The sequence below is a fragment of the Geotrypetes seraphini genome, chromosome 12, assembly GCF_902459505.1.
Source record: "Geotrypetes seraphini chromosome 12, aGeoSer1.1, whole genome shotgun sequence".
Taxonomy (NCBI): domain Eukaryota; kingdom Metazoa; phylum Chordata; class Amphibia; order Gymnophiona; family Dermophiidae; genus Geotrypetes; species Geotrypetes seraphini.
Window position 1 is genome coordinate 23,588,181 of NC_047095.1, and position 25,622 is coordinate 23,613,802.

Consider the following 25,622-nt stretch of genomic DNA (forward strand, 5'->3'; position numbering starts at 1 on the left):
GAAACCTCTTAATGCTGTTTCCAAAGCCTCCATATTCATTTGTTGTTTCTTTCCTCTCCTTCATTTTTTGCACTACATCCTTTTTTGACACTGATTTTCATATTCAGTTTTTTTCCATTTTTCTGCCTCCATCTCAAATCTATCTTTACAACTCTTCCCCTCCCTCTGTCCATATGTACCATCTCTTCCCCTCCCTCCATCCATGTGCCCTATCTCTTCCCCTTCCTGCTATCCATGTAACACCATCTCCTTCTCTCCCCCGCCATCCATGTGTCCTCGTTCCTCTTCTCCCTGTCCCTCCCATTCAGCATCTTGCCCCTTTTCTTGCCTCCCCACCCACCCCCACCCTGGTTCCATAAAATGTTTTTTCCACCCGGTTCTGAAGCTCCCCTCACCACGAAAGCTACAAAGAAGTCACCAGCATGGGAATGATTCTCTTGCACTACTGATCACCTCCTCTGCATCATTCCTTTGCTGCAGTCCACCCAAGCAGAAACAGGAAGTTGCTTCAGCGGGGGGTGGACTGTGGCACAAGAAAAGTACAGAGGAGGCCACCGGCAGCGCTGGAGAATTGAAGAACAGTGGCTTAGGCATTCCTATTCTTCACTACCCACTTCCTCCTGCCCCAGACTGACATCGCACTTACAGGCCCGATGCTCTGGAAATCGTCACCAATGCTCTGTGTAGATGAAGGGCCTTGAGCATCTGCATATGCTCAAGGCTTGCTGGACTCCCTTCGAGAATCCTGGAGAGGGTGGGAGCTGGCAGGCCTTGAGCATGCTCAAGACCCTTCAGCCCAGCACAAAGCGCTGGCGTTCGCTTCCAGAGCATCGGGACTGTAAATGTGATGTTGGTCTGGGGGAGTGGGTAGTGAAGGATAGGAGTGCCGGTCATTGGGGGGGGGAAGAGATAGCAATGTTAGTTATTGGGGGGATAGCAGTACCAGTTATCGGAGGGAGGTTGAGGATAGCAGTGCTGGATATCTGGAGGGGTGGAAAATAGCAGCATTGGTCATCGGATGGGGAGGAAAAAAAGCATCATAATCAAAAGGAGGCTTGAATATAAACCAAGACCGCCATTTTTTTGGCCAAAAATCTCAATTTATATTCAAGTATATACAGTAATAGCCCAAGAAAGGCTGTGTTTCGATGTGTCCACTTGCGTCAGGGGTCTGTATAAAAAAAATATATATATATGCACACAAATTATACATACATCTAAAATCATGACAGATCAATAAAAAATGCAAAATAAAACAAAATTAAAAATACTAAAATCATCTAACATCAGAATCATAAAAAGGTGTCAGGGAAAAGAAAACTTTTTATCGCAAAAGTCCCAAAAATAAACTTGCCATGTAAAGTGATACCATAAGAAAAGGGGAGACTTTAATAAACAGAGAGGGGATGGAATGATGACCCCTTCCTTGCATGGCCACTGCTAGCCCAGCCACTTCGAGTCAAGATCAGAAAGTTGAAACTCGGGGCTAAAGTGGGAAGAACCCTCCAAGCACAATCAAAGCAAAGATCTGTAAACCAATCCCTGAGGACACACAGACCAGAAACTCTGCCCCTGGGCTGTGAGCCTTAACCTGCACCTTAGGAAGCATAGCTTTCTCCAAACATCTTACTGTACCACTATATCTGCACCATCTGCTGGAGGCAGAGACTACTAGCAAGTCCCAGGGCTGCATCACACTTTGATTTGGTGAACTGTCAATATTTCCTATCTTCATCTGCTGGTCGGGAGACACAATCCACTCTTCTGGATTGGTCTAGCAGGATGAAAAGAGATGGTTCATTAAAAATGAAACTGTCAGCAAAATACTGTATTTTGTACACAGTGACTTCCTTTTCATTCACTCCCTGCTTTTTATTTGTTTTTTTGGGCAATATATTAACAACTACAACAACTTTTCAAGAGCTTCAAATAAATTTACACAGTTCCTGCTTTATTTATTTATTTTATTTTAGGACTTTCTCTGGTTGTTAGGCGAACCCTTGTCAAAAGTGTTTTTGCAGCAAGGAAGCACACCTCATGCTTTGGATGAGCAAGACCTTTCTCAGGATGATGTGTTATACTGTGAGGATTCACGAGCATGTTTAGCATATCTTCTTTTTGTACATTACATTGGTATGAATTATTTTCCACTTGTTTTTAGGTAAGCAGTTCCTGTTTCATTTTTACAACTGTTTTTTTTACTTTATTTTTCAAATTATAATATGAACAGAATGTATATGAAAATTTCTATGCAACCATCCTAAATGTAGATCACCAGAAGCTCCCTTTTCTCTGCCCTCTTCCTTCCCTTAGGTAAACAAATGACTTCACTAGGTAGATACTAGGATTACAATTCTTTGAAGTGAAATTTACATCCCTTAAGCCAAAACTATTCCTTCTTGATTATAGCATTCTCCTACACAAGATTGCCCATCACATGGTTATTCACACAGAATCAAAACTTTTGACACACCCTCTCAACGTCATCATTTTGTTAATGAAATAAAAGTATCCCATTCTTGGCCAGTCCGATCAAAATTGGACCCTCACCGATACAAATTGTCTCAAGTCTTAAACTCCTAGGCGTTATCTTAGACAGATCACCATCATTCCACGATCAAATTAGTTCAGTGGTAAAAAAAATGCTTCCACTGACTAAGAATGATCCATTCACTTTCTACATTACTCGACCCCGCATCTTTAAACATTTTAATACATTTACTTGTCATTACATGTCTTGATTACAGTAACTATCCTAAAAATGATAAGATGACAAGAATGAGGGTATATAATTACAGTAACGCCTTATACAAGGAATAACAAAAAAGGAAATTAGGTGTTTACAGATTATTCAGAACACAGCAGTTAAAATAACTCATGCCAGAAAATATGACCATGTGACCCCCTTATTGATCTCTGGCCACTGGTTACCTATCGAACACAGAATTGCTTATAAACTCCTGCTTTTAACCTTTAAAACCCTTGAAACCAATCAACCAGAATTTATAAACAGATTTCTGATTCCATACTCTCCTCAAAGAAGTCTTCGTTCAGTCTCCCAGAACCTACTTGCAATTCCATCTTTAGACACATCAATACTTTACGCGCTTATATCCTCTCAGTAACGGCTCTGTCTCTGTGGAACTCTATTCCCAATCATTTACAAGAAGCTTCCTCATTAAAGAATTTTAAATTAAACTTTAAAACATTCTTGTTTAAAGATGCCTTCGGGCTCTAACTGTCCTTATTAGGATGAGTTCTCCCTTTTTTTCTTTTTTTAAGAATTTGATTCTTCTTTCTTTTAATGGACTTATGTTTCCACTTCCTATTGTATTTATTTTCTTGTTCTCTTCTTTCCTATCAATAATAGTTCTTCCCATATTCTTCTTGTTCCTCTGTTCTGTTAAGTTTCTGTCATTTTGTCCTGTTTCGAGTCTATTGATTTTATTTTATGTTTTTTGCTTTTTTGTTTATTTTATGTAATCCCTTTTTAATGCACTGTAAACCACTTAGAAGTTTTGATTTAGCGGTATAACAAAATGTTAATAAACTTGGAAACTTCTTGGAACCCTGCTATATAGCTCAGTTGTTTACCTGTAATGGGTGTTATTCCGAGGATAGCAGGCAGATATTCTTAATTGTGGTGACATCTTCCACAGAGCCCGGTATGGAAAGTGGTAAAGTGTATTGTCACTTTAAAAAATATTGAATCTTGTGACTGCCCATACCGCACATTCGCCAGTGTCTTCCCACCCGACGTTAGCTTACGGAACCATCAGTTCAGTAACAAAGTTAAGTATCCAACTAGGGGAAGTGGGAGGGTTGTGCGAATATCTACCTGCTGTCCTCAGATAACACACATTACAGGTGCTATATCCTAAGACAAGCAGGCAGCATATTCTCACATGTGGGACTCCTTAGCTGCCAGGATCATGCATCTGAGGAACAGTTATTAATAATTGTCCATGAGCTTGGCAAAACAAAAAGGGTTGGAGGGAAGTTGACACCTAAGTAGAAAATAATATTTGCAGAACTGCTTGGCTAAACTATCTGGAATAATTCTCCAAATAATCATGGGATGTGAAGGTATGTTTGTATTGAGTACCAAGTGAACTACTGAAGTTGCCATAGCTCGAACTTTATGAGCCCGAATATAACAAAAGGAGATACAGTCTGCTAGCCAAAGTGAAATGGTTCTTTTGGTGACAGGACAACATAAGAATTGCCATACTGGGACAGACTGAAGGTCTATGAAGCCCAGTATCCTGTTTCCAACAGTGGCCAGCCCAGATCCCAAGTACATAGCTAGATCCCAAGTAGTAAAACAGATTTTATGCTGCTTATCCTAGGAATAAGCAGTGAATTTCCCCAAGCCATCTCAATAATCGCTCATGGACTTCTCTTTTAAGAAATTATCCAAATCTTTTTTAAACCCTGCTAAGCTAACATTCACCGGCAATGAATTCCAGAGTTTAATTACACGTGTGAAGAAATATTTTCTTCGGTTTGTTTTAAATCTACTACTTAGTAGCTCCAAGTCTGTTTGGATTGAATGATGAACAGTTGAGTAGAAGTGCAATCCAAGTAATAAGCAAGAGCACGATTACAGTCCAATGTGTGGAGTGCTGCTTCACCAGGGTGAGAATGTGGTCTTGGAAAGAAGACAGGAAAAACTATAGATTGATTCAGATGAAATTCTGAGACGACCTTTGTGAGGAACTTGGGATGAGTGTGGAGAACCACCCTACCATGATAGAATGTTGTATAAGGTGCTACGAAAACCATTTACTCTGTTTAGTGTGCCATGAAAAATATTTGCTCTGTTTATTGTACTGGAGCTAAAAAATTTTGAGAGACACTGCCAGATAGGTTTGAGAGAAACTCAAACGGTATTGTGCACCTAAAGAAACCTGACGGCGACTTCATTGACTCAGATGTGGACAAAGCAGAACTACTCAATAACTACTTCTGCTCAGTCTTCACCTGTGAAGCGCCAGGATCCGGACCTCAGCCACAGACAAAAGGGTGCTTGGAGGACCCATTCCAGGACTTTGCATTTACCGCGGGCAATGTCGGCCATTAACTATCAAAACTAAAGGTGAACAAAGCCATGGGCCCGGATAATCTACACCCCAGAGTACTTCGGGAATTGAGAGATGTTCTGGCAGAACCGTTGGCTGAGCTTTTTAATCTTTCCCTAACCAAGGGAAATGTTCCCTTGGACTAGAAAACTGCCAACATTATTCCGATCCACAAAAAGGGATGCAGGTCAGAGGCCGAAAATTACAGACCAGTGAGTCTCACATCAATAGTATGGAAACTTATGGAAACGTTGATCAAAAACAGACTGGACACGATTCTGGATGACGAAGGACTAAGGGATCCCCACCAGCATGGCTTTACGAAGGGAAGGTCTTGTCAATCCAATCTGATAAACTTCTTTGACTGGGTAACAAAGAAACTGGATAAGGGAGAGTCCCTGGACATCGTGTATTTGGACTTCAGTAAGGCTTTTGATAGTGTCCCATACCGGAAGTTATTGAACACGATGAACGCGATGGGCCTAGGAAAAACACTGACTGCATGGGTAGAAGACTGGCTTAGCGGTAGACTTCAAAGGGTAATGGTAAACGGTATTCCCTCAAAAACGTCGGAAGTGACCAGTGGAGTACCGCAGGGCTCGGTCTTGGGCCTGATACTATTCAATATCTTTGTAAAGGACCTGCCTCAGGGACTTCGAGATAAAATTACATTATTCGCCGATGACGCTAAGCTATGCAACGTTGTGGGCAGCGCAGCAGAACCTGATAGTGCAACCATTTCCGGCACTATGGAGCAGGACCTACTTTTACTAGAACAATGGTCCAGTACTTGGCAACTAAATTTTAATGCCAAAAAATGTAAGGTAATGCATCTTGGTAGCAGAAATCCATGCAGAACATACACCCTGAATGGTGAAAACCTAACCAGAACTGTAGCAGAACGGGACTTGGGAGTAATCATCCGGGAAGATATGAAAGCTGCCAATCAGGTGGAGAAAGCTTCAGCAAAAGCTAGACAAATGCTGGGCTGCATCAGAAGGAGCTTTACCAGCCGAAAGCCTGAAGTTATACTGCCGTTGTACAAATCCATGGACCTCACCTGGAGTACTGTGTTCAGTTTTGGAGGCCACATTATCAGAAGGATGTGAAGAGAATGGAGTCGATTCAGCGAATGGCCACTAGGATGGTCTCAGGACTAAAAAATCTCCCATATGAAGAACGTTTGAGCAGGCTGCGCTTATATTCTCTCGAAGAGCGCAGAAAAAAGGGGGATATGATAGAAACATTCAAATACATCACAGGCCGCATTGTTGTGAAGGAAGAAATCTTTTGTCTTACGGGTCCCACAGCGACAAGAGGGCATCCGCTAAAACTCGGGGGAAGATTTCATGGGGACACCAGGAAATATTTCTTCACCGAAAGGGTAATTGATCGATGGAATGGTCTTCCACGTCAGGTAGTCGAGGCCAGTACCACGCTCGACTTCAAGGGACAATGGGACAGACAGGTGGGGTCGCTCCAGAGGAATGCTTAAAAGATGGATTCTCGAAGGAGGGAGGGTTCTTGAGTGGGCAGACTTGTTGGATCGTCGGCCCTTTTCTGCCGTCATACTCTGTTTCTAAACTGTACTGTTTCCTTGGGTTTTTGCAGCCCAAATGCATGACATTGCATTCTTAGCATTAAATCTTAGCTGCCAAATTTCAGACCAATCCTCAAGCTTCACTAAGTCCTTCCTCATGTTTTCTATACCATCGGGGTGTCTGTTCTATTGCAGATTTGGTATCATTTGCAAAGAAGCAAATCTTACCAGCTAGTCCTTCAGCAGTATTGCTTACAAAAATGTTAAAAAGTACAAGCCCAAGAACCAAACCTTGAGGCACACCACTGGTAACATCCCTTTCCTCAGAGCGATTTCCAATGACTACTACCCTCTGTCGCTTTCCACTCAACCAGTTCCTGACCCAGTCCGTCACTTTGGGGCCCATGTAGAGAGCACTCAGTTTATTTGACGTCTTTGTGGAACACTGTCAAAGGCTTTGCTAAAATCCACATCTAGCCCTCTCCCTCTATCCAATTCTCTGGTCACCCAGTCAAAGAAATTGATCAGATTTGTCTGACCAAGACCTACCTCTAGTGAATCTATGTTGCCTCAGGTCCTGTAATCCATTGGATTCCAGAAATTGTACTATTCTCTGTTTTAAAGGTGTTTCCACTGATTTACGTACCACAGAATTCAGACTTACCAGCCTGTAGTTCCCTACTTCTTCCTTATTTCCACTTTTGTGGAAAAGGACCATATCCACCGGTACCACTCCCAACTATAGAGAAGCATTGAAAAGGTCAGCTAGCGGAGCCGCCAAAACTTCCCTAGGTTCCCTCAACACCATTGGATGTACACCATCCGGCCCTATTATTTTATTCAACTTTAGTTTAGTGAGCTTCTCACGAACACAATCCTCTGAAAATCAATCAGGGTCTACCACACCTCCAGCCCTAATTGTTTTGTTTTCTGTGGTCAAGCTCCCGGCACTTCAGCTGTGAACACAGAACAGAAATATTTGTTAAGCATTGGGAAGATTTTTTTTCTGTGTTGTTCCTAAAGTGTTTTCTGGCACTTGCTTTTTGGTTTTGAGTATCAGCCCATCAGTTTTGCAAGGTAAGCATAAGATTGTGTGTACAAGATTATAAAATGAGGGGATAAATAGAGAGGGCAATTCTATAAATAGGTGCTAACATTTACTTGTGCATAAATATTTAGAATATTAGTATGTACTCGTGTATGTATATAATGTATGTGTGGACATACACGTGTTATGTGCTAATAATCGTTGAATTTACATGGCACATATTTGCAAGGGGTGTGAACATGGGGATGAAGCCTTGGCAAGAAATAGGGAGGGCTCCCACACGCATGCATAACTTAAAGAATGTTGTAAATTACATAGATGGTCACCACATGTAACACCAACTCCATGTTAGCCATGGCAAAACCAGTTACACAAGTATTTCTAATGGAATCTAGGTGCTTAGGTTCCTAACTAATGGAGGTGCTTAGTTATAGAATTGCCACTTAGGGGTGGGCAATTCCGATTCTCGAGAGCCAAAGGTGGGTCGGGTTTTCAGAATTGCCATAGTGAATATGTATGAGATAGATTTGCATGCACTGCCTCCTTGAGATGCAAATCTATTTCATGCATTTTTATTGTGGATGTCCTGAAAGCCTGACCTGCCTTTGGCTCTTAAGGACTGGAATTACCTACCCCTGTACTAAACCATGTGTGTCCTTGGCTTCCCCATAACATGTATTATCATATCCTGTTACAATCTTCTATAATGTGTGTGTACTGATCATGTAACTCACTATTGCTCCTGTAAAATCATGTATGTTATCGATCCTGAGAACTACTGTGTATGTATCATTGTAACCTGTTCTGGGCTTCTGGGGAGGATGGGTTATAAAACTTAATAAATAAGCCGAGTGTGAGCGCACCCCACATCTTTTTCCTGGCATCCTAATATGAGTGTTTTAGTTATAGAGCACTGGGATGCTCCTGAGGGTTCTTTAAAGGTAGCCAAAACAATGACAAGGCTGTATCCTTTGGCACAGGAGTGTCAACAGATGTTCACCTAGCCTAAGGTGGATTCCTTGGTTGCTCAGGCTGGGATGGTTTAGATGAGATGGAGTGAGCATTGACGGAGACTTCAGTAGATGAAACCTAAGCACAGTACTGAGCAGAGCTTTGGGTTCTTGCCCAGAAATAGCTAAGAAGAAGAAGAAAAAAAATTTAAATTGAATCAGTAATTAAAGAGTGGTACGGTTGGGAAGACTGGATGGACCATTTGGGTCTTTATCTATCATCATCTACTATGTTAGTGACCAGTTATATATCATTTTTCTGTTTTAGCCCATCATTCCTTCTACAATGCAATATGACACACATTGAAATGCTGCTGAAAAGGTAAACTAAGATCCAGTACTTTTATTAACCAAAAAACTGTGGCAGCAGCACTAACATGTAATTAAATGTGTTAGTTGGAGCACTGCCTTTTTTTGTTATTTATTTATTTTTTTACCATACATTGATAGACTTGGCTCCTGTTATCAAACTCTTGTGTTCCCACCTCTTTGCCTTTCAGGTAGATTGTCTAGAGGAGTTAAGATTCTAGGTCGTTACCTCTTTCCCTGTGTCATTTCTGTGTGTGCAGTGTGTTGTAATATGTCACGTGGAATGTCCCAAACTGAAATCTAAACTCCCAATTGGCCAGCCCTACCCCTGTAAACCAAATACCCCAGCCATGTCATGTAATATTGTTCACCAACAGCTGGTAGGGTGAAATGTGCCACTGTAGAAGCTATCACAAAATCTGTCCGTTCTTAATGTTAAATTTAGGGGATCTTAAAGGTACACTTTTTACTAATACACGTATCTGATCGGGGAGGTGAGAGTTGTTAGAGACAGCCAGGACAGGAGGCGGGAGGGATCCCTCCTATCCCAGCCTACCGCTGGACCATCAGGGCTTACGGAAGGCCCGATGGAGACCTACAAGGCATCAGGAGATAAGGTAGACACAGTGTAGAGCTTGGCAAGGAGGGAGTGGGACTGGGTGCAGAGTAGGACACTTAAACATACACACACCAGTTCACGATTTGGACTTTCACTGAACAATTAAGTGGCCATTTTTTCTGTTTTTTGGCTGTTTCAGTGGGTTTTCCTTTTGAACTCAGTACTCTGCATACTGCTTTATGAGAGAACTAGAACACTGTCTCTATAAGTGGAGTTTTTTGACCTATGACTGGTGTAGGCCTGCTGTACTAGCCAGTACAACGTTAGTCTGGCGCTTGCAGTATGGTATTAGCTCTTTGTGTACACTAATAAGGTCTTTTTCTCCACTTTATATATATAATAATAATAACTTTATTCTTATATACCGCCACAATCTTGCGACTTCTAGGCAGTTTACAATGAAGAGAAACTGTATAGACAGCGAATTACAGAGTATAGCATTGAACATCTAGTGATAGTAACAGGAGAGTTACAGGGTCTGTGTATTACACGGTTTCACAATGAGTAGCATTATACAGTCGACGATATTCAGAGCATAAGTAGAAGAGAAAGGAGATTGCACTTTGAGTTACAAAGGTGCAAGACTGCGAAGGTGAAAAAGATAACATAAGATGTTGATGAGAAGTAAGTTGTTAATTTGGTACATTTGAACGAAGGACGGGCACCAGTGGGAAAAACTGGTAACAATTAAAGATAGAAATTTTTGCAGAAGAGGGTAGAAGGACTCCTTGGGATGGGAGGAGGCTCCGATTTAGGGGAGAAGTCTGGTTAGGTTATAAATTTCTTAAACAAGGTGGTTTTTAGTTCTTTCCTAAAGATACTATATGATTCTCTGGCGGCATCAGTGAAGTAGCCTGTCCAAGTTTGCAGTCTACCTGCTTGGAATTTGAATGTTCTATCAAAGAAGGTGCGATATCTACAGCCTATGATATTTGGGTAGGTAAAGAGGTTACGGTTTCTGGTAGGCCTAATAGAGGCAGAAATATGTTGATAAGTGAGGCTTATCCCTCTCTTTTGCAGTAGAAGAGCAGCTTCTATAGTTTGAATTATATTTGAGTCAATCATTTTTCCTCCTTTTTCGCGGTGGGGGGGAAGGGTTACCTCATTTTATATTTGGATCGGTTTAGCTTAGCAGGGTTTAAAAAAGGTTTGGATAATTTCCTAAAAGAGAAGACCATAGGCCGTTATTGAAATGGCTTGGGGAAATTCACTGCTTATTCCTAGGATAAGCAATGTAAAATCTGTTTACTACTTGAGATCTAGCTAGGTACCTGGGTTGGCCACTATTGGAAACAGGATACTGGGCTTGATGGAGCTTTGGTCTGTCCAAGTATGGTAATTCTTATATTCTTATGTATAATTCCTTTTTTTTTTTTCTTTTGCAGAATGGAAGAATCCATGTTGTCTAAAGGACTTGTAAGTATCTCTTTCAGAATAACATACTGTTTCTTGTAGAATAATGCATGATCTGTGAGACAGAATGCATTTTCTTTTGCAGGATTTATTTGAAAACTGTTTATTGAGAGTCGAAGACAATAGCCTGCTTCACCAGTACTTGGAAATCAAAAGCTTTCTGAGTGTGCCAGAAGTAAGGTATCATATAATCTCAAGGGAAAATTCTTGGTAGGGGGGCAGAGGTAAACTCTAAAGCAGTTTTGCACTGCAGGAGTTTATTAATTACTTTAAGCAAGATTCTGTTATATCCACTCCGGAGTCTATACAGTAGGTGTTTAATCTGTACCGCGAACCAGGACTTGCAGAAAGCCACACGCATTGCTTTCTGCTTCTCCTACTTAGGAGAGGAACACAAACCCCCCTACAGTTTTTTCTTTCTGTAAGCAAACCATGCAAAATTGTTTCTGATCTGCTTTGCTTATTTTATTCTTATTTTCTGACTTAAGTTCATTCTTTCAGTAGCTTCAGTGCCTTGAGACCCCTTATTCAGAGGTTCTCTGACTGGGAAAGGAAGTAGTTCCCATGGAGCTGGATTGCAGCTTCCCAGGGCAAGCTTCGAGTGGACCTGTGGATTAAGCCTGCTATGTGCCACCTCAGAGTTTGGGGTCCACTTCCATGGAAGCAGCTTGCCTTCTGACCTTGTAAGGGGTTTAAGCGCAGGCTGTATGCATCCTGAGTAAGAACCCTTGGGGTATCAAGAGCACAGGCTGTGTTTTCCTGCCCCGAGTCACGTGTCAAGGTTTCAAGGGCAGAGGTTTAGGTCAGGGTCCATCCAACTTGCAGCCCGAAGATCGGTCAGTTTGGAGAAGATTTGAGGCAGAAATTCCTTACCTTTCACTTCAGCTGCAGAGAGAGAGCTGATAGGCAGGCACTTATGAAACTGTGAGTACAACCCCATTATTTCCTAAGGGAAATTCGGTGAGGGGGGTGTTGTCTAAAAACCGTGTTTTTAGCAGTTTCTGGGAGTAGGGTTCAGGTTTCCCACCTCCAAAACCTCTATTTTATCATTTTTTATTTTTTAAAATAGTCTCCCTGGGCCGTTTTTGGCATGAATTTACTAGCGGCGTCCATCTTGGATTTTTATCACTCTTTTTTTTCAATTTTTTTTCTGCCTTATAACCCATCGATTTTGCTAAAAATTGTCAGGGATGGACTCCTCAGTCCTTATTCAGATGAATTCATGTGTGGATTATGCTGTACTACCAGTGGAGGAGTGTCCATATTTCATGTGCTGCAGCACAAGCTTCGGGCTTCGCCTCCTCCAGGTCCTCTAGGCCTGGGGAACTGCTGTGGGTCTAGGAAATGGGCAGAAAAACTTGCCTGGTACCTGTTTGTGGTAACAGCGTGAAATGCAAGTGCATAGAGTCCAGGGACCCTTTGTAAGCGTCGTCTGGGATCTGTCAGGAGTCATCCTCAGCCAACCCCCCCTCCCACCATCCAAATATGTGAATAAAAACAGTACTTTTCAGCTTGTCTTACAGATTCTTTCCTGCCCTTTCTCCAGATCAAGGAGGTGGGGGGTTTCAGATTTCCATGTCAACCAGGAAGTTTGTCTGCCTGCTTTTCATCCCACAGGGTCGGAGCAGAAGAATAAGATCTTATGGAGACTAGATGTATGGAGAGTCTTATCTACTACTTAGAAAGAACCAGACTTCCTTCTTTTTGACTTGCCAATCCAGGCAGGGTAGGCCAACTTCCAAGGCCTTTATTGCCCGATGGATCCACATGGCCATTTCGTCAACATACATAGCCTGTGATAAGAAGCCACCAGTTTCTCTCAAAGTTCACTTGACTAGGGGTGTCACAGCTTCGTGGGCGGAGTCTTAAGCTGTTCATCCGGCTGAGATTTGTAGGGCGGCTACTTGGTCCTTCCTTCATACCTTCACGAGGTTCTACAGAGTGGACATGGTAGCTTGGTCTGATGCCGCCTTTGGGGCCTCGGTTTTGCGGGCATGTATATTGGATTTTTTACTTAATCCCTTCTTTCCCACCCTAGGCGTTGCCATTGCTTTGGTATGTCACCTATTGTACAGACTCCAGAGTGGATGTAACAGAATGAAAGATTAGATTCTTACCTTTGATAATCTTCATTCTTTAAGTCCACGGAGCAGTCTGTATGGCCCGCCCTCTGTCTCCTGGTATTTTCTGTATCGCCTGCATTTTCTGCCTCAAATGGTTTTCCTTTTAGGCCTATCTTCCAACCAGCAGATGGGCCCTGCAGAGAATCATTCGACATTTGTGAGTGCATGTCTTTGTCGCTGGTTAAGTGCGAGTTCATGCTTGTTGTATACAGCAGATTGGTTCACATTGCTGCCATGTTCATGCCTGTTTTTCATATTTCCTGTATATTAATTGTTCTCTTATATGTTGCAGAGCAGAACAGAATGATGTTATGTTTGTGGAGAAGTTCCCGGTGCCCTCTTATGTGTATGCTTTGTTCCAGGGATATTCATTTGCTTTTGGACTCAACTGTAGGGAACTATGTGTTCCTCTGCTAAGTAGGAAGAGCAGAAAACAATGTGTGTGGCTTTCTGCAAGACCCGGTTCACGAGTACAGATTGAACACCTACTGTACAGATACCTCTGTGGATTTACAGAATGAAGATTATCAAAGGTAAGAACCTAATCTTCCAATCTGAGCTTGGTTTAGGTTTTCAGCAAGATATTTCTATAACCAACAAATCCTTTTTGCATTTATTTTAAACTATGAAGCTATCCCTACGTTCAACGTTCATATTAGCCTACAACACTGTGCTTATATTAAACATAGCTTTAAACCACATAATATATGTATGTTTGGCCTTCTTTTTACTCTGTTAATTTATGCCAAGCTGATAATACTTATGTTCTCATCTTTGGCAGGATTTGGTGAAAGTGATGATTCTGTGTCCTATTGAGCATCTGGTATGAACAGATTTCTGTTAAAAGTGCCAACTTTAACATATTTATACAGTTTGTTTATATACTGTTTGTTTCTTCTAGAGAAAGAAGAGTTTTAAAATATTACAGCTATACATAGACAAGCTCAATGCAGAAGGAAAATATAAGTTGTTCAGGTATCTATATCTATTTGGCTTATTGTGAGATTGCTTGAAGCAAACAGATCTTTAAATAAACTGTATCCTGTAACATTCAGCTTCCCGCTTTAATCTCAAGTGATAATCAGGAGATGAACTAAAATATGCTAATGTTTTGCTTTCAAGGTGTTTGTTAAAGACAAGTAATCATTCTGGTACAGAAGGATACATTATTCAAAACATCAAGAACCAGATAGATTTGTCACTAAAGGTGAGAATAAATTCAAGACAGTTCTTTAGCTGCTTTCATCACTCCACATGAGCAAAACTCTGATCTATCCTTACATACAGAAACCTTTCATCATGCAATGTCTGGGAACTTAGCATGGGGCAGTCTTAGAAAATCCACAGATATCTCAAGTTTACTAGTCCTGTGAAAATAAGATTAGCTGCACCTGACAAAACTTAAAATGGAACTTCTTTTGAAGTTGTCTTTCCTATTTTATCATTTCAATCACTATTTATTTTTCTTACAGTTGAGGAGAACTGGAGCTGGAATTTTAACAATCATTCTCCATGTTTGCTATTGATTTTCAGACAGGATATGGCAGGAAATGGTTTTCAGGACAAAGGTTGATTCCTCTTCTACATACGGTGCTCTCACTTCCTGAAGGGGTGGAAACAGATCTGCTCCAGAATTCTGATAGGTAAAATGAGCTTAGTCCTCACCTCACTAACAACCACTCTGCTTCCACAGGGTCAATATAAATTGTTTAAAGAGTTGGTTGAAAAGGCTGGGTTCATGAATGAGGCACAGAATCTGCAGCAGAAGTAGCAGGCTCCTAAGTCTATATGAAAGCTAAATAAACTGCCAAAGAAAGGAAAAAAGATTCTTCTTTTATCAGGCTTGATATGAATTAATTTAACAATTTGCTGTGAATTTGAGCATTCTCTATGAAGATTATTGGTATTTATCAATATAATCCACTTTCAATGTAGACAAGTATTCAAATCATTAAACTGGCACCACTGTAAATAGTTTCAACAATGAAGTCAACATTTGCAAAGGCATGTAGACTGCATGACCCTCCCAGGTGATTTTTCAGAGTAGGGTTGAAATATATTCTATCCTGCAATGCAAAAGAAAATAAGTCCATTTAGGTTCAAAAATAAATTTCTATCTGTAATCTATATTGGACTTTTACATAATCCCTTCAGGACCCCCAATATTTTAGAGGCAAAAGTTCATTGAAGAGACCTGATGGTGTTTCTATTTAAACAAAATTTCTCAGGTTTTCTGGAAACTGAATTTAGGATGTGACTTGTAAATTGTTAAAGAAAACTGTACTTTTGAACTTGCTTTCATGGGCTTTAGCTGTTTCTAGTATTTTAATAAGCTCTAAAAATCATTCAAATGTTAAACACAGGTAAATCATTATGTTTCAAACACACAGGATAATGGCTGCCCTGAATCTATTGAGATATTTAATTATAAAGGATCCAGAATATGAGAATCAAGTAAGTTGCCTACACAGTACCACTTGTGTTTCAGATGTCTTGATAACTATATTTTTGTATCTTCTGCCACAGTATGTTCTGAATTACAATAACTTAATCTGCTTGGATTTAATATGTAAGCAGTGCTAAGAAAGAATTTGTGAACCGCAAGCATAATGGTGAGATTTGTCTAATCACAATAACCTCGATTAACAGAAACTAGTTTTTTGTGCAGTAAAAAAGGTCTACATTAAACAATTATGTGTTTCTCGAGACACTATGGGCTGTTTTTATGAAGCTGCATTAGCGGCTTTATCAATCACACATTTTTAGTGCGCGCTAACCCCTGCACTAGCTGAAAAACTACCGCCTGCTCAAGAGGAGGCGGTAGTGGCTAGCGCAGCTGGCAAATTAGCACGCGCTATTGCGCGCGTTAAACTGCTAATGCGGCTTTGTAAAAGGAGTATATAGGATGAACCATAAGATTTATTTCACATGGCGATTCTAAATAAGTGAACCTCCTAGTCTTCCATTGCTCTTTCCACTCATTTCCATGCCATAATTCCCTTTTTTTTGCCTACAAGTTAAGGTCTGTGTATACAGTAGAATCCCCATATCAGTGGATTCAGTTTCAACGATTTACCGCAGCCCAAAAACATTAAAATGTTTAAACATGGAAAATTTCAGAAATTGGTGCAACTCTGAGGATGGTGAAATCTTCCTGCCCCATCATGCTTAGTTCATGACTCATCTCTCTTTGTCCTTTGTACCTATGCTGGCCTGCTGTACTCTCATCCAGTTAGTCTTTAGTGTTCTCACTGTTGGAGCTAGAGATGGGAAGGGGGATGGGATTGAATATACCGCCTTTCTGTAGTTACAATCAAAGTGGTTTACTTATTATATACAGGTACTTAGTACCTGAACCAGTGGAGGGTTAAGTGACTTGCCCAGAGTCACAAGGAGATGCAGTGGGGATAGGTAACATACCTTTAATTGTGTAATTAATTGTGCTAAAAAGTTTTAATCAAAATGCAGCCCTAATAAATACTAGACTAAACTATTTCTCTTTTTTATTTTGAACAGACTGAGATATGGACTGAACTTAGTAGAATTGAAAGGGATTTCTTGAAGCCACTGCGGATGGGACTCAATATGTCAAAAGCACATTATGAAGCAAAAATATCAAGCACAAAACAAGATAGACGAGGTTGAGTGACTGCATTATTTCTATCTAATAAACTAAAGAACTTATATAAATATATATATATTAAGGGGTAATTTGATAAATATATATATCAAGGGAGTAATTTAAGGTTTAGATTAGGTTTTCACCTTCAATAATCTTCTGTTAGTCCTTGGAGGATTCAGTATGCTAGGTGTTCAATCCTTCCTGCAATCCGGGAGTTGCAGAAATCCAAACACTTTTCTGAGCATGTGCTCCTCCTACCTCAGAGAGAGTTAGAGCCCCATGCAGTATAGTCCCAAAGCCAAGCAACATACCGGAACAAATTCATGACAAAAGAATGGGACACGAGGGAACCTCTCCAGTCACATAAAAAAATTCTGTTCTGGTCTACTCTGCAAAACATGAAAACAAGTAATAAACAGGCAAAAGGCAACACAGAAAAACATGGAGGAACAATGTAGAACTAACCTGCTGTGTGCAACAAGCACCCACATGAAAAAGCTTTTGGTAATATGCATACTCACAGAAGAGCGAAATCTGTCTACTGGCTGGAAGATCCTTAAGCCTGTAAGGCAGGGGTATCAAAGTCTCTCCTCGAGGGCCACAATCCAGTCAGTTTTTCAGGATTTCCCCAATGAATATGCATGAGATCTATTTGCATGCAATGCTTTCATTGTATGCTAATAGATCTCATGCATATTCACTGGGGAAATCCTGAAAACCCAACTGGATTGCGGCCCTCAAGGAGGGACTTTGATACCCCTGCTGTAAGGAGGCAGAAAACAGGCGATTCAGAACAACTGAGCTTACACAGAAAGGGTGGCTGTACTGAAATCTTCAGGGCCTATCAGAAAGAAGAATATCGAAGGTGAAACCCTAATCTTCCATTCTTTATCACATTTCCAGATCGGTACAGTTTCATTGATGGTTAATACCTCATTATGACCAGCAGGTGGAGACAGAGACAAAAACCTTTGGTTGCAATACAAGTAGTTCTGCTTCCCCCTAATCTGACCAGTCTTCTCTCAATCTCAGCAGGTGATAAGATATTACTGGCTTCCCTGAGTTAAGCCTGTTAGGATTTGCATAGTAGCCTTCTTGTCCCTTTCTGGTGCCAGAGCTTGGGGGGACCTTGTTTGGGGGTCTGCCGGACCTCAAGAGTGTCACACTTGACGAGTCACGAGTTGAATCCCTCCCCCCCTTCCTCCACCCACCCATATTTTTTCTAGAAGTGCCTCAGCTGTAAGCCTTGCCACCGATACCGGCAAGGCATATGGCTCAGAGAGCCAATGGAGTTTGTTCTGACAGGAAAAAAAAAAATCCTGAGACAGTGCCAGTCTGAAGGGAGCCTTCAGTGTATTGTATTGCTGTTTTTTTGCTAACTGGCACTTTTTCCCTTAGCTAGGTCACGTATTGCACAATGAGCACTTTTAAGGGGAAAAATGCTCATTGTGCTCCAGATGCGAGGTTGATTTGGGCGGCCTGTGCTTATGGTGTGTTGGCTGCCGTGAAGGGGAATCCTTGGCTTTGGGTGCTGGTGTCCAGGGATCCCCTTCATGAGTGCCTCACAAGCCAACATCTGAAGGAGGGGAAACCTGGGCTTCCCTCACCGCCCACACAGGGATTCCCTCAGTTGCCGATGGTCAGGAAATAATGTTTCCCTTACCGCTGAAGCTGCTGGGGACTCCCTCTCAGCTGCTGCTGGCTTGTCTGTTTTAGCAGCTAGGACAGTTCAGGCCTCTCAGCCGCTACAGGCCTCGGGGGCGTTTTGTTTCTGCAGGCTTTGCTCCAATTTTGGCTGGAAGCGCCTCCATTTTGTCTGCAGCTTCAGGTGACCTCCCCCCTGTAATGGAGAAACAGGGGTAGGTTTCCACTGGGATCTCTGCTTTGGCAGTGAGTCCCATTGGGCCACCAGGGGTTTTTCCCCCTGATTTTGTTTTAGCCTTGCACAAGGCTTATCTTCAAGTGGTCAGGGGTCCTGCTTCCACCCCAGGGGTCTCGGGGGATTTTCCCTCTGCGTCCATTCTGGTTCGATCCCCCCTCAGCACTAGTTTTGTCCCCGTCTCCCCCTCTCTCATCCAAGCGGCTGAGGGTCTCTTGGGACGATAATTTTTTTCTCTGGGGTGCAGTTTTCTTTTAATGAGGACTTAGACCTTTTGGGAGACCTCCAGGATCCTCTTGGGGGGACAGATGCCGCTGGCAGAGGTCTTTTGATTCCACCAGCTTGTGAGGATGCATCAGTGGTGCACATCTTTCAGCGGGAAGAGCTCCAGGAGCAGCTTCTTCAGGTCTCCTTGGTGTTGCATTTCGAGGAAGACAAGAAGGAGCCACCGCATGTGGTAGACCCCTTGCTTCAGGGAATCCACTCAGCATTCAGTTCTTTTCCTATGAATCAGGATATTCAGGATATTGTGCTTGCGCAGTGGACAGTGCCTGTGGCACCCTTTCATTTTGCGTGTTCTATGGCCCGCCTGTATCCCATCCCAGAGAGGGATAGGGATACCTTGTAGTCGCCAGTGGTGGATGCGGTGGTTACGGCCATCGTGAAGCGGCATACAGTGCCTGTTGAGGGACTCTAAGGAGCATAAGTTGGAGTCCCTCCTTCAACAGAATTTTGATGTCTCTGCCCTTGCGGTCCAAGCGGCGATGTGTGGCGGTCTGGTCGCTTGGGCTTGTTTTCGGTGGGCCAAGCGTGTCCTTGACAGTGAATCTGATGCCTGGTCCTTGGTGGAGCAGGAAGTACCAAAATTGAGATGGATGCTTATCTCTCTGATGGTGGGCTTGGACGATGGCTGCGGCCTTGAAGGCTCAGCTGACAAAATTTCCCTTTCGGGGGTCTTTCTTATTTGGTGAGGATTTGGACAAGTTGGTTCAGACCTTAACAGAGGCTAAGGTACCTTGTTTTCCTGAGGACCATGCCCGCCCGCCCGCCCGAGGTGGTGTTGCTTGGGGGGTGTGATTTTGCCTTGGTCGAGGGGCCATTTCTTTTCCAGCCTCTGGATACTCCAGGGGCCGTTTCTTTCAGCTTATGTAGTCCTTTCATGGGGTCCATCCGCTGGTTCCCCTGCCACCCATCCTGCCCAATGACTCCTTGCCGGTGCCTCCCCTGGTTCTGGTGGGCGCCTGGTTGTGAGATTTTTACCAGATGGGGGCAGCAATCATGACGGATCAGTGGGTCCTGGAGGTGATTCTGGACAGTTACACTCTGGTTTGTCCGCTTATTACCAGATCATTTTCTCGCTTCTCCTTGTCAAGCGGGTTTTTCGCCAGACATTTCAAAGATTGCTAGATCTCAAAGCGGTAGTTCCAGTGCCTCCTTGGGAGTGTTGCACCGGCAGGTATTTCATTTACTTCATGGTGCCCAAGACAGAGTGGACTTTTTGTCCATCCTTGATCTGAATGGGGTCAACAGGGCTCTCTGAGTTCCATTTTTTCACATGGAGACCCTGAGATCTGTCATTCTGGTGGTTCAGCCGGGGGAATTCCTAGCTTCTCTCGATCTGATGAAGGCCTACTTGCTTATTCCGATTCAGGCCTCCCATCAGTACTTTCTTCGCTTTGCGATCTTGGGATTGCACTATCAATTTTATGCACTTCCTTTTGGTCTGGCCATGGCTATGCGGACATTCACCAAGATTATGGTGGTGGCTTTGCACCAGGATGGCATTCTGGTACATTCCTATCTAGACAATTGGTTGATCTGAGCAAAGTCTTTTCAGGAGAGCTCCCAGGTTATGGCTCGGGTGGTGGAGTTGCTGGGATAGGTAATCAACCTGTCCAAGAGCTGTTTGGCTCCATCTCAGCACCGAGTACCTTGGTGTTCTCTTCGACATCTCCTTGGGGAAGGTCTTCTTTCCAGAGTCCCGAATGAGCAAGTTGCAGTCGCAGATTCGCCTTCTGGTGGTTTCCCGGTGTCCTCGGGTGGATTTTCTTCAGGTCCTGGGGTCAATAGCAGCTTCCCTGGACGTGGAGAGCTGGGCTTGGGCTCACTTGCATCCACTTTAGTATGCTCTACTTCAGCGGTGGTCACCCCAGTTGCACACTTTGGACTCTCCCATTCCTCTTCGGAGGTTGGTTTGTCACAGTTTCCGTTGGTGTCTGCAGTCTTCTCGCCTGGTACAGGGAGTGAGTCTGGTTCAGCCCCAGTGGACAGTGATTCTCACGGACGCCAGTCTCCTTGGTTGGGGAGCTCAGGGTCTCGGTCACCCAGCTCAGGGCAGCTGGTCTCCAGAGAAGGTGTCTTGGTCGATCAATGTTCTGGAGACCAGCCATCCACCTGGCGTTGCTTGCGTTCCAGACCCTGTTGACGGGCAAGTCTTGGAGAATGCCACGGTGGTGACTTATGTCAATCGTCAGGGAGGGAACCAGGAGTCATCTGGTGGCACAGAAGGCAGGTCTGCTCATGGCCTGGGCAGAGTCTCATCTTTGGGACATCTCAACTTCCCACATAGCAGGAGTGGAGAATGTTCAGGCAGACTTCCTCAGTCGTCACATGCTAGATCCAGAGAGTGGTGTCTTGGTCCCACAGCTTTCGAGTTGGTTGGGCAGACTTAGGGTTGTCCAGTCTTGGACCTGATGGCCAATTGTTAATACCAAAGCGCCCCAGTTTTTCAGTCGGCAAAGGGATGTTCAGGCCGAGGGGCTGGTTGCTCTGGTATGGCCTTGGCCAACGGTGGGCCTTCTGTACGTGTTTCTTCTGTGGCCGATGGTGGGCAGTTCTTCAAATTGCTCTACACTCCAGCCACATGATCCTGGTGGCCCTGGACTGGTACACGGATCTGGTTCTTCTCGTGGCAGATCCTCTTTCACTGCCCCTCTCACCCGACCTTCTGATTCAGGACCCATTTCTAATGTTCAATCCGAGTCCCTTTTGTCTTACCGGTTGACTCTTGAGTGGCAACACCTAGGTATGGAAGGTTTTTCAGATAAAGTGATCTCCACTCTCTTGGGGACCCAGAGGGTTTTTCCTCTTAATCGTGCTTATGTACGTGTTTGACATTTTTTTTGAGGAGTGGTTTCCTTTCATGCCTCTTTGCCTCACATCTTGAAGTTCTTGCAGGATGGCCTGGACAGGGGCCTGGCCTGTTTCTCTCCAGGTTCAGCTCGCAGCTTTGTCTGTTTTTCATAGGTTGCTGCTGGGTAGGTGCTTAACATCTATTCTGGACATGGTTCACTTGAGTCCAGTCTTTAGTTTATACTACATTCAATATTTTACATGTATATATGAGCTTTACATGTATATGAGCTCTTTCAGACTTACTTTGACACATAATAGGTAGTGATAGTTAAGTAGAAATAATTTTCAAAATGTGTTTATACTGTCTCACCTCAGGAATAAATCAGAGATAACTATAGGTCACTAATATTCCAGCTTTTCTGAACAGTTGTCAAAAATTAATATTGATATGGCATGGGCTAAATCCAAATAACTAACTAGGATAGAATTTTCAAACAGCCTCACAATCTTTTGGTTTTCCATTGCAGAATCCCACATTAAAACAATCTGCACCATAACAGCTGGCGGGAAGACTCTACCAAACATGACTCCTGAAATGCAGCTTCAGGTGTGATTTTACTGAATTTTATTCCCCCTGACCCCCCTCCCCCAAGATGTTGAAATATTTTTTGAGCAAAGCAGCAGAACAAGTGGAGCAGTGTGACAAGTGCAGGCATTAAATTCCTCTGAAGAAGGCTTTGGTAAAACGGGCTCCCACTGGGAACATCTGTACCAGATGAGTGTTGCCTCTAATCAGAAATTTCTGTACCAGAAAAATGCTGTCTGCATTTTGGATAGAAATTAAGAAGTGACAATTTAAAATATATAAGGCGTGCTATTTTAGCCGTGCTAAATGGCTAGTGCGCCTTAGTAAAAGGACCCCATAGTATGTTTGAAATTCAAAAATCTTAATGAAGTATTGAGGTTTTTGACCAATGATCAGAGTCAGCCTGTAAGTGGTCATAATTCAAAGTATTGCTTTGGATCATGGGTGTCCAAGTTCTTTTTCCTTCTATTATTTCCAGTCTACTCATTTATAATTATTATTTTTATATTATTATCCCCTTTTATTACGGTAAACTGCGATAGCAGTTTTTAGCGCTGGGAGCCGCGCTGAATACCCCATGCTGCTCCCAATGCTCATAGAGTTCCTATGAGCTTCGGGAGCCGTGCAAGGCATTCAGCGCAGCTCCCGGCGCTAAAAACTGCTATCACAGTTTAATAAAAGGAGGCCTGTGTGTGTTTTGTTGAATTGATTGACGAATACTTTAGACACTGGTTTTGGGGAACTTGAAATCTTTTTTTTTTTTTTTTTTTATTATTATTTATTTATAAAGTTTTTTTAAAATTTTAACAAGCATACCATCTTGTACAGAAAAGTGCAATCAAGAAAACATATCTTTGATTATTCTCAAAATGAAAATAAACCAAAATTACATAAAAGGTAGTAATTCCAACTTAATCGTACACTAGTCTTCAATAATGGATCCAAGATTCAGGAATTAGGAGTGAGTTTAGTACAATAACAAAATTAACCAAAACACGTCATCTGTGCTGAAAGAGAGCTTAATAATTAAGACACCGATGTTACTCTTTTTCAAGGCGCTTCATGGAGAGGAAAGCAGTCAAATGAGACGGTTCAAAGAAAATATATTTGAGGGAATTATACCTTATTACACACTTACAAGGGTATCTAAGAAAAAATAATCTCCCCATCTGAGTCACACCTGGTTTTAACAATAAAAATTCCCTCCTTCTTTTCTGAGTTTCTCTTGAAACATCAGGAAAAACTTGAATATGGAAGCCAAGGAAATCTCTTTTGACACATCTGTTTTAACCTGAAATGAAAACTGCATATGATGCTAACTAAAGTAAAACAAAATGTTATTGGCTTCGTATAAATAACTTTTTTTCTTGGCATTTCAGGTTCTACAGTCAGCTCTTTTTACATTTGATTTAATAGAAAGTGTTCTGGTCCGAGTAGAAGAACTCATTGAAGTGAAAGGAAAAGTTATGACAGAGGAACAAATTGGATCAAATGAAGATATTTAACTTAAGTGTCATGGTTGTACTCACCTTAAATTATTACAAATGTGCTGTGCTATTGAGTTTAGCAATGCATCTTTGAGCTCATATACTGTATTTAAATAGATGTTAGATGGCTCCTAGGTCATCCTACTTTATTAGTTTGTTTCTGTATTTGATTTGTGGAGCTTGATATTGTTTAGTAATTACCAGAATAACACAATTTCTATTGTAGTTTTATGCATAGATTAGTTTCACCATTCATTTTGCTTTCTGTACAAATTGCATTTATCTAAAGATTAAAAATAAAAATAATTTTAATATGCATGTAACAAAATGTAAAGACACATGTTGTTTGGAACCTGATGGACATTTATGCAAATTTGTATATGGTATAACTAAATAATACCCAAATTTCTTTTATGTACATTTTTTTCTAAGATAATACATCTATTACAAACAAGACATTAGTAGCACTTAGCCTAATTTATTTTAAAATACAGCATTGATGTTGATAATTTTATAGGGAAAGTATAGATTCTGCAGTATACAAAGAGTCCCCAGTCTAATTTACTGTATTACACATCTAGCCATAAAATGGTATAGCAAGTAAACAATAAACAAAAGTAAACAACACAGTTTCTGCAAATATTACCATTTCATGGAAGAAAACATTGGACTTAAAATCTGTTCCTGACTCCATCTTACTAATTTTGTTCCTACCCAGCATACTTTCTCTCCTTCCTTCACATTGATATGGCTGCTATCTGTCTGCAAAGATATAAATCTTAGAGCCCAGATACCCACTGCTATATCTTAGTATCTGCACTTTTGGGAGGTAGTTTTCATGCCTCAATTTTACTTTATCCTTCTTAAGGATGGACCGTTCCACCAGGTGGTGTACAAACTGAAAAGAATAAATGTTTCTCCCAATATGGGAGTACAAAAGGAAGTGGGTTCTTTCTCCAAATATGGAGCCATCCAACACCGCTCCACTGCAGTTTTGCAAAGCACAAGAAGATGATAACAGGACTGTACCCCTTTGAATTTTAATCCTCCTCTTTAGCAGCCATTGTAAGTGTCTGGGATATCTAAGGTCAATCTTGTGAAAGCACATTGTATCAATTACAGCTCACATAGTTGTCACTCGTAGCTACATTCCCAAAGACTCTGAGACCCAGATGCTCAAAAAGTTTTCCTTGCAAGTAAGAGTGGTTAAAACTAGGCTTACTTGCAAGGAAGCTTTACTTCCTATGCTGAAAAGGGTTCTCTGGGGCCTCTACTGACAGCGATAGCAGCTACCATGAACCCCTATGCAAAAGCATTAGAAGGTGCTCATTAGTATTTAAATGGGCACTCCTTGTAATGCTCAAAAGGGAAGAGAAGGGAATGCCTACCTCTTACTGGGGAATTTTTTATGGCAGATCTGGAGCTGCCATAACTGTTATGAGTGTGTTGTATTAGTGTGTTTGTGTTAGGTACAGTACCTAACATGGGCACTAGACACATATTCACACAACACCAGACTGAGCAGGCAGCCCTACTCTTGCCCTTCTATCTCATTTAATCGAGGCTGTGGAGCTGTGATCAACTGATCCAGCAAGGAAGCCCTGAACAGCTAAGCAAGCAGGACTCCCCAGAGCCGCCAATCAGCTGAGCTGGCACGGGGAGAGTAGAGCCATGATTAGCTGAACCAGCTCTTCTCATGCCAGCTCAGCTGATTGGTGGCTCTGGGGATTCCTGGCTCAGCTGTTCGGGGCTTTCCCTGCCAGCTCAGCTGATAGCAGGTCCAGAGCCCTAATCAGATGAGCCAGCAGAGAGAGCAGAGAAGGAGCAGAG

At 42.1% G+C, this 25,622-nt stretch overlaps 1 protein-coding gene across 4 annotated transcripts in view; it reads left to right on the forward strand.

The window, feature by feature from the left end:
- The window catches only part of GLMN (glomulin, FKBP associated protein), a 58,750-nt gene extending 34,500 nt beyond the window's left edge, over positions 1–24,250 (forward strand). For all 4 annotated transcript variants that reach the window (XM_033915465.1, XM_033915469.1, XM_033915467.1 and 1 more), the window contains 12 exons: positions 1,974–2,161; positions 8,948–9,001; positions 10,993–11,023; positions 11,106–11,195; positions 13,925–13,966; positions 14,045–14,118; positions 14,266–14,350; positions 14,677–14,786; positions 15,534–15,597; positions 16,660–16,783; positions 22,247–22,326; positions 23,685–24,250. In XM_033915465.1, coding sequence (XP_033771356.1) covers positions 1,974–2,161; positions 8,948–9,001; positions 10,993–11,023; positions 11,106–11,195; positions 13,925–13,966; positions 14,045–14,118; positions 14,266–14,350; positions 14,677–14,786; positions 15,534–15,597; positions 16,660–16,783; positions 22,247–22,326; positions 23,685–23,810 — 1,068 coding nt within the window. In that variant the 3' untranslated portion in view covers positions 23,811–24,250. The remainder of the gene's footprint in view (positions 1–1,973; positions 2,162–8,947; positions 9,002–10,992; positions 11,024–11,105; positions 11,196–13,924; positions 13,967–14,044; positions 14,119–14,265; positions 14,351–14,676; positions 14,787–15,533; positions 15,598–16,659; positions 16,784–22,246; positions 22,327–23,684) is intronic.
- The last annotated feature ends 1,372 nt before the right edge of the window (positions 24,251–25,622 follow it).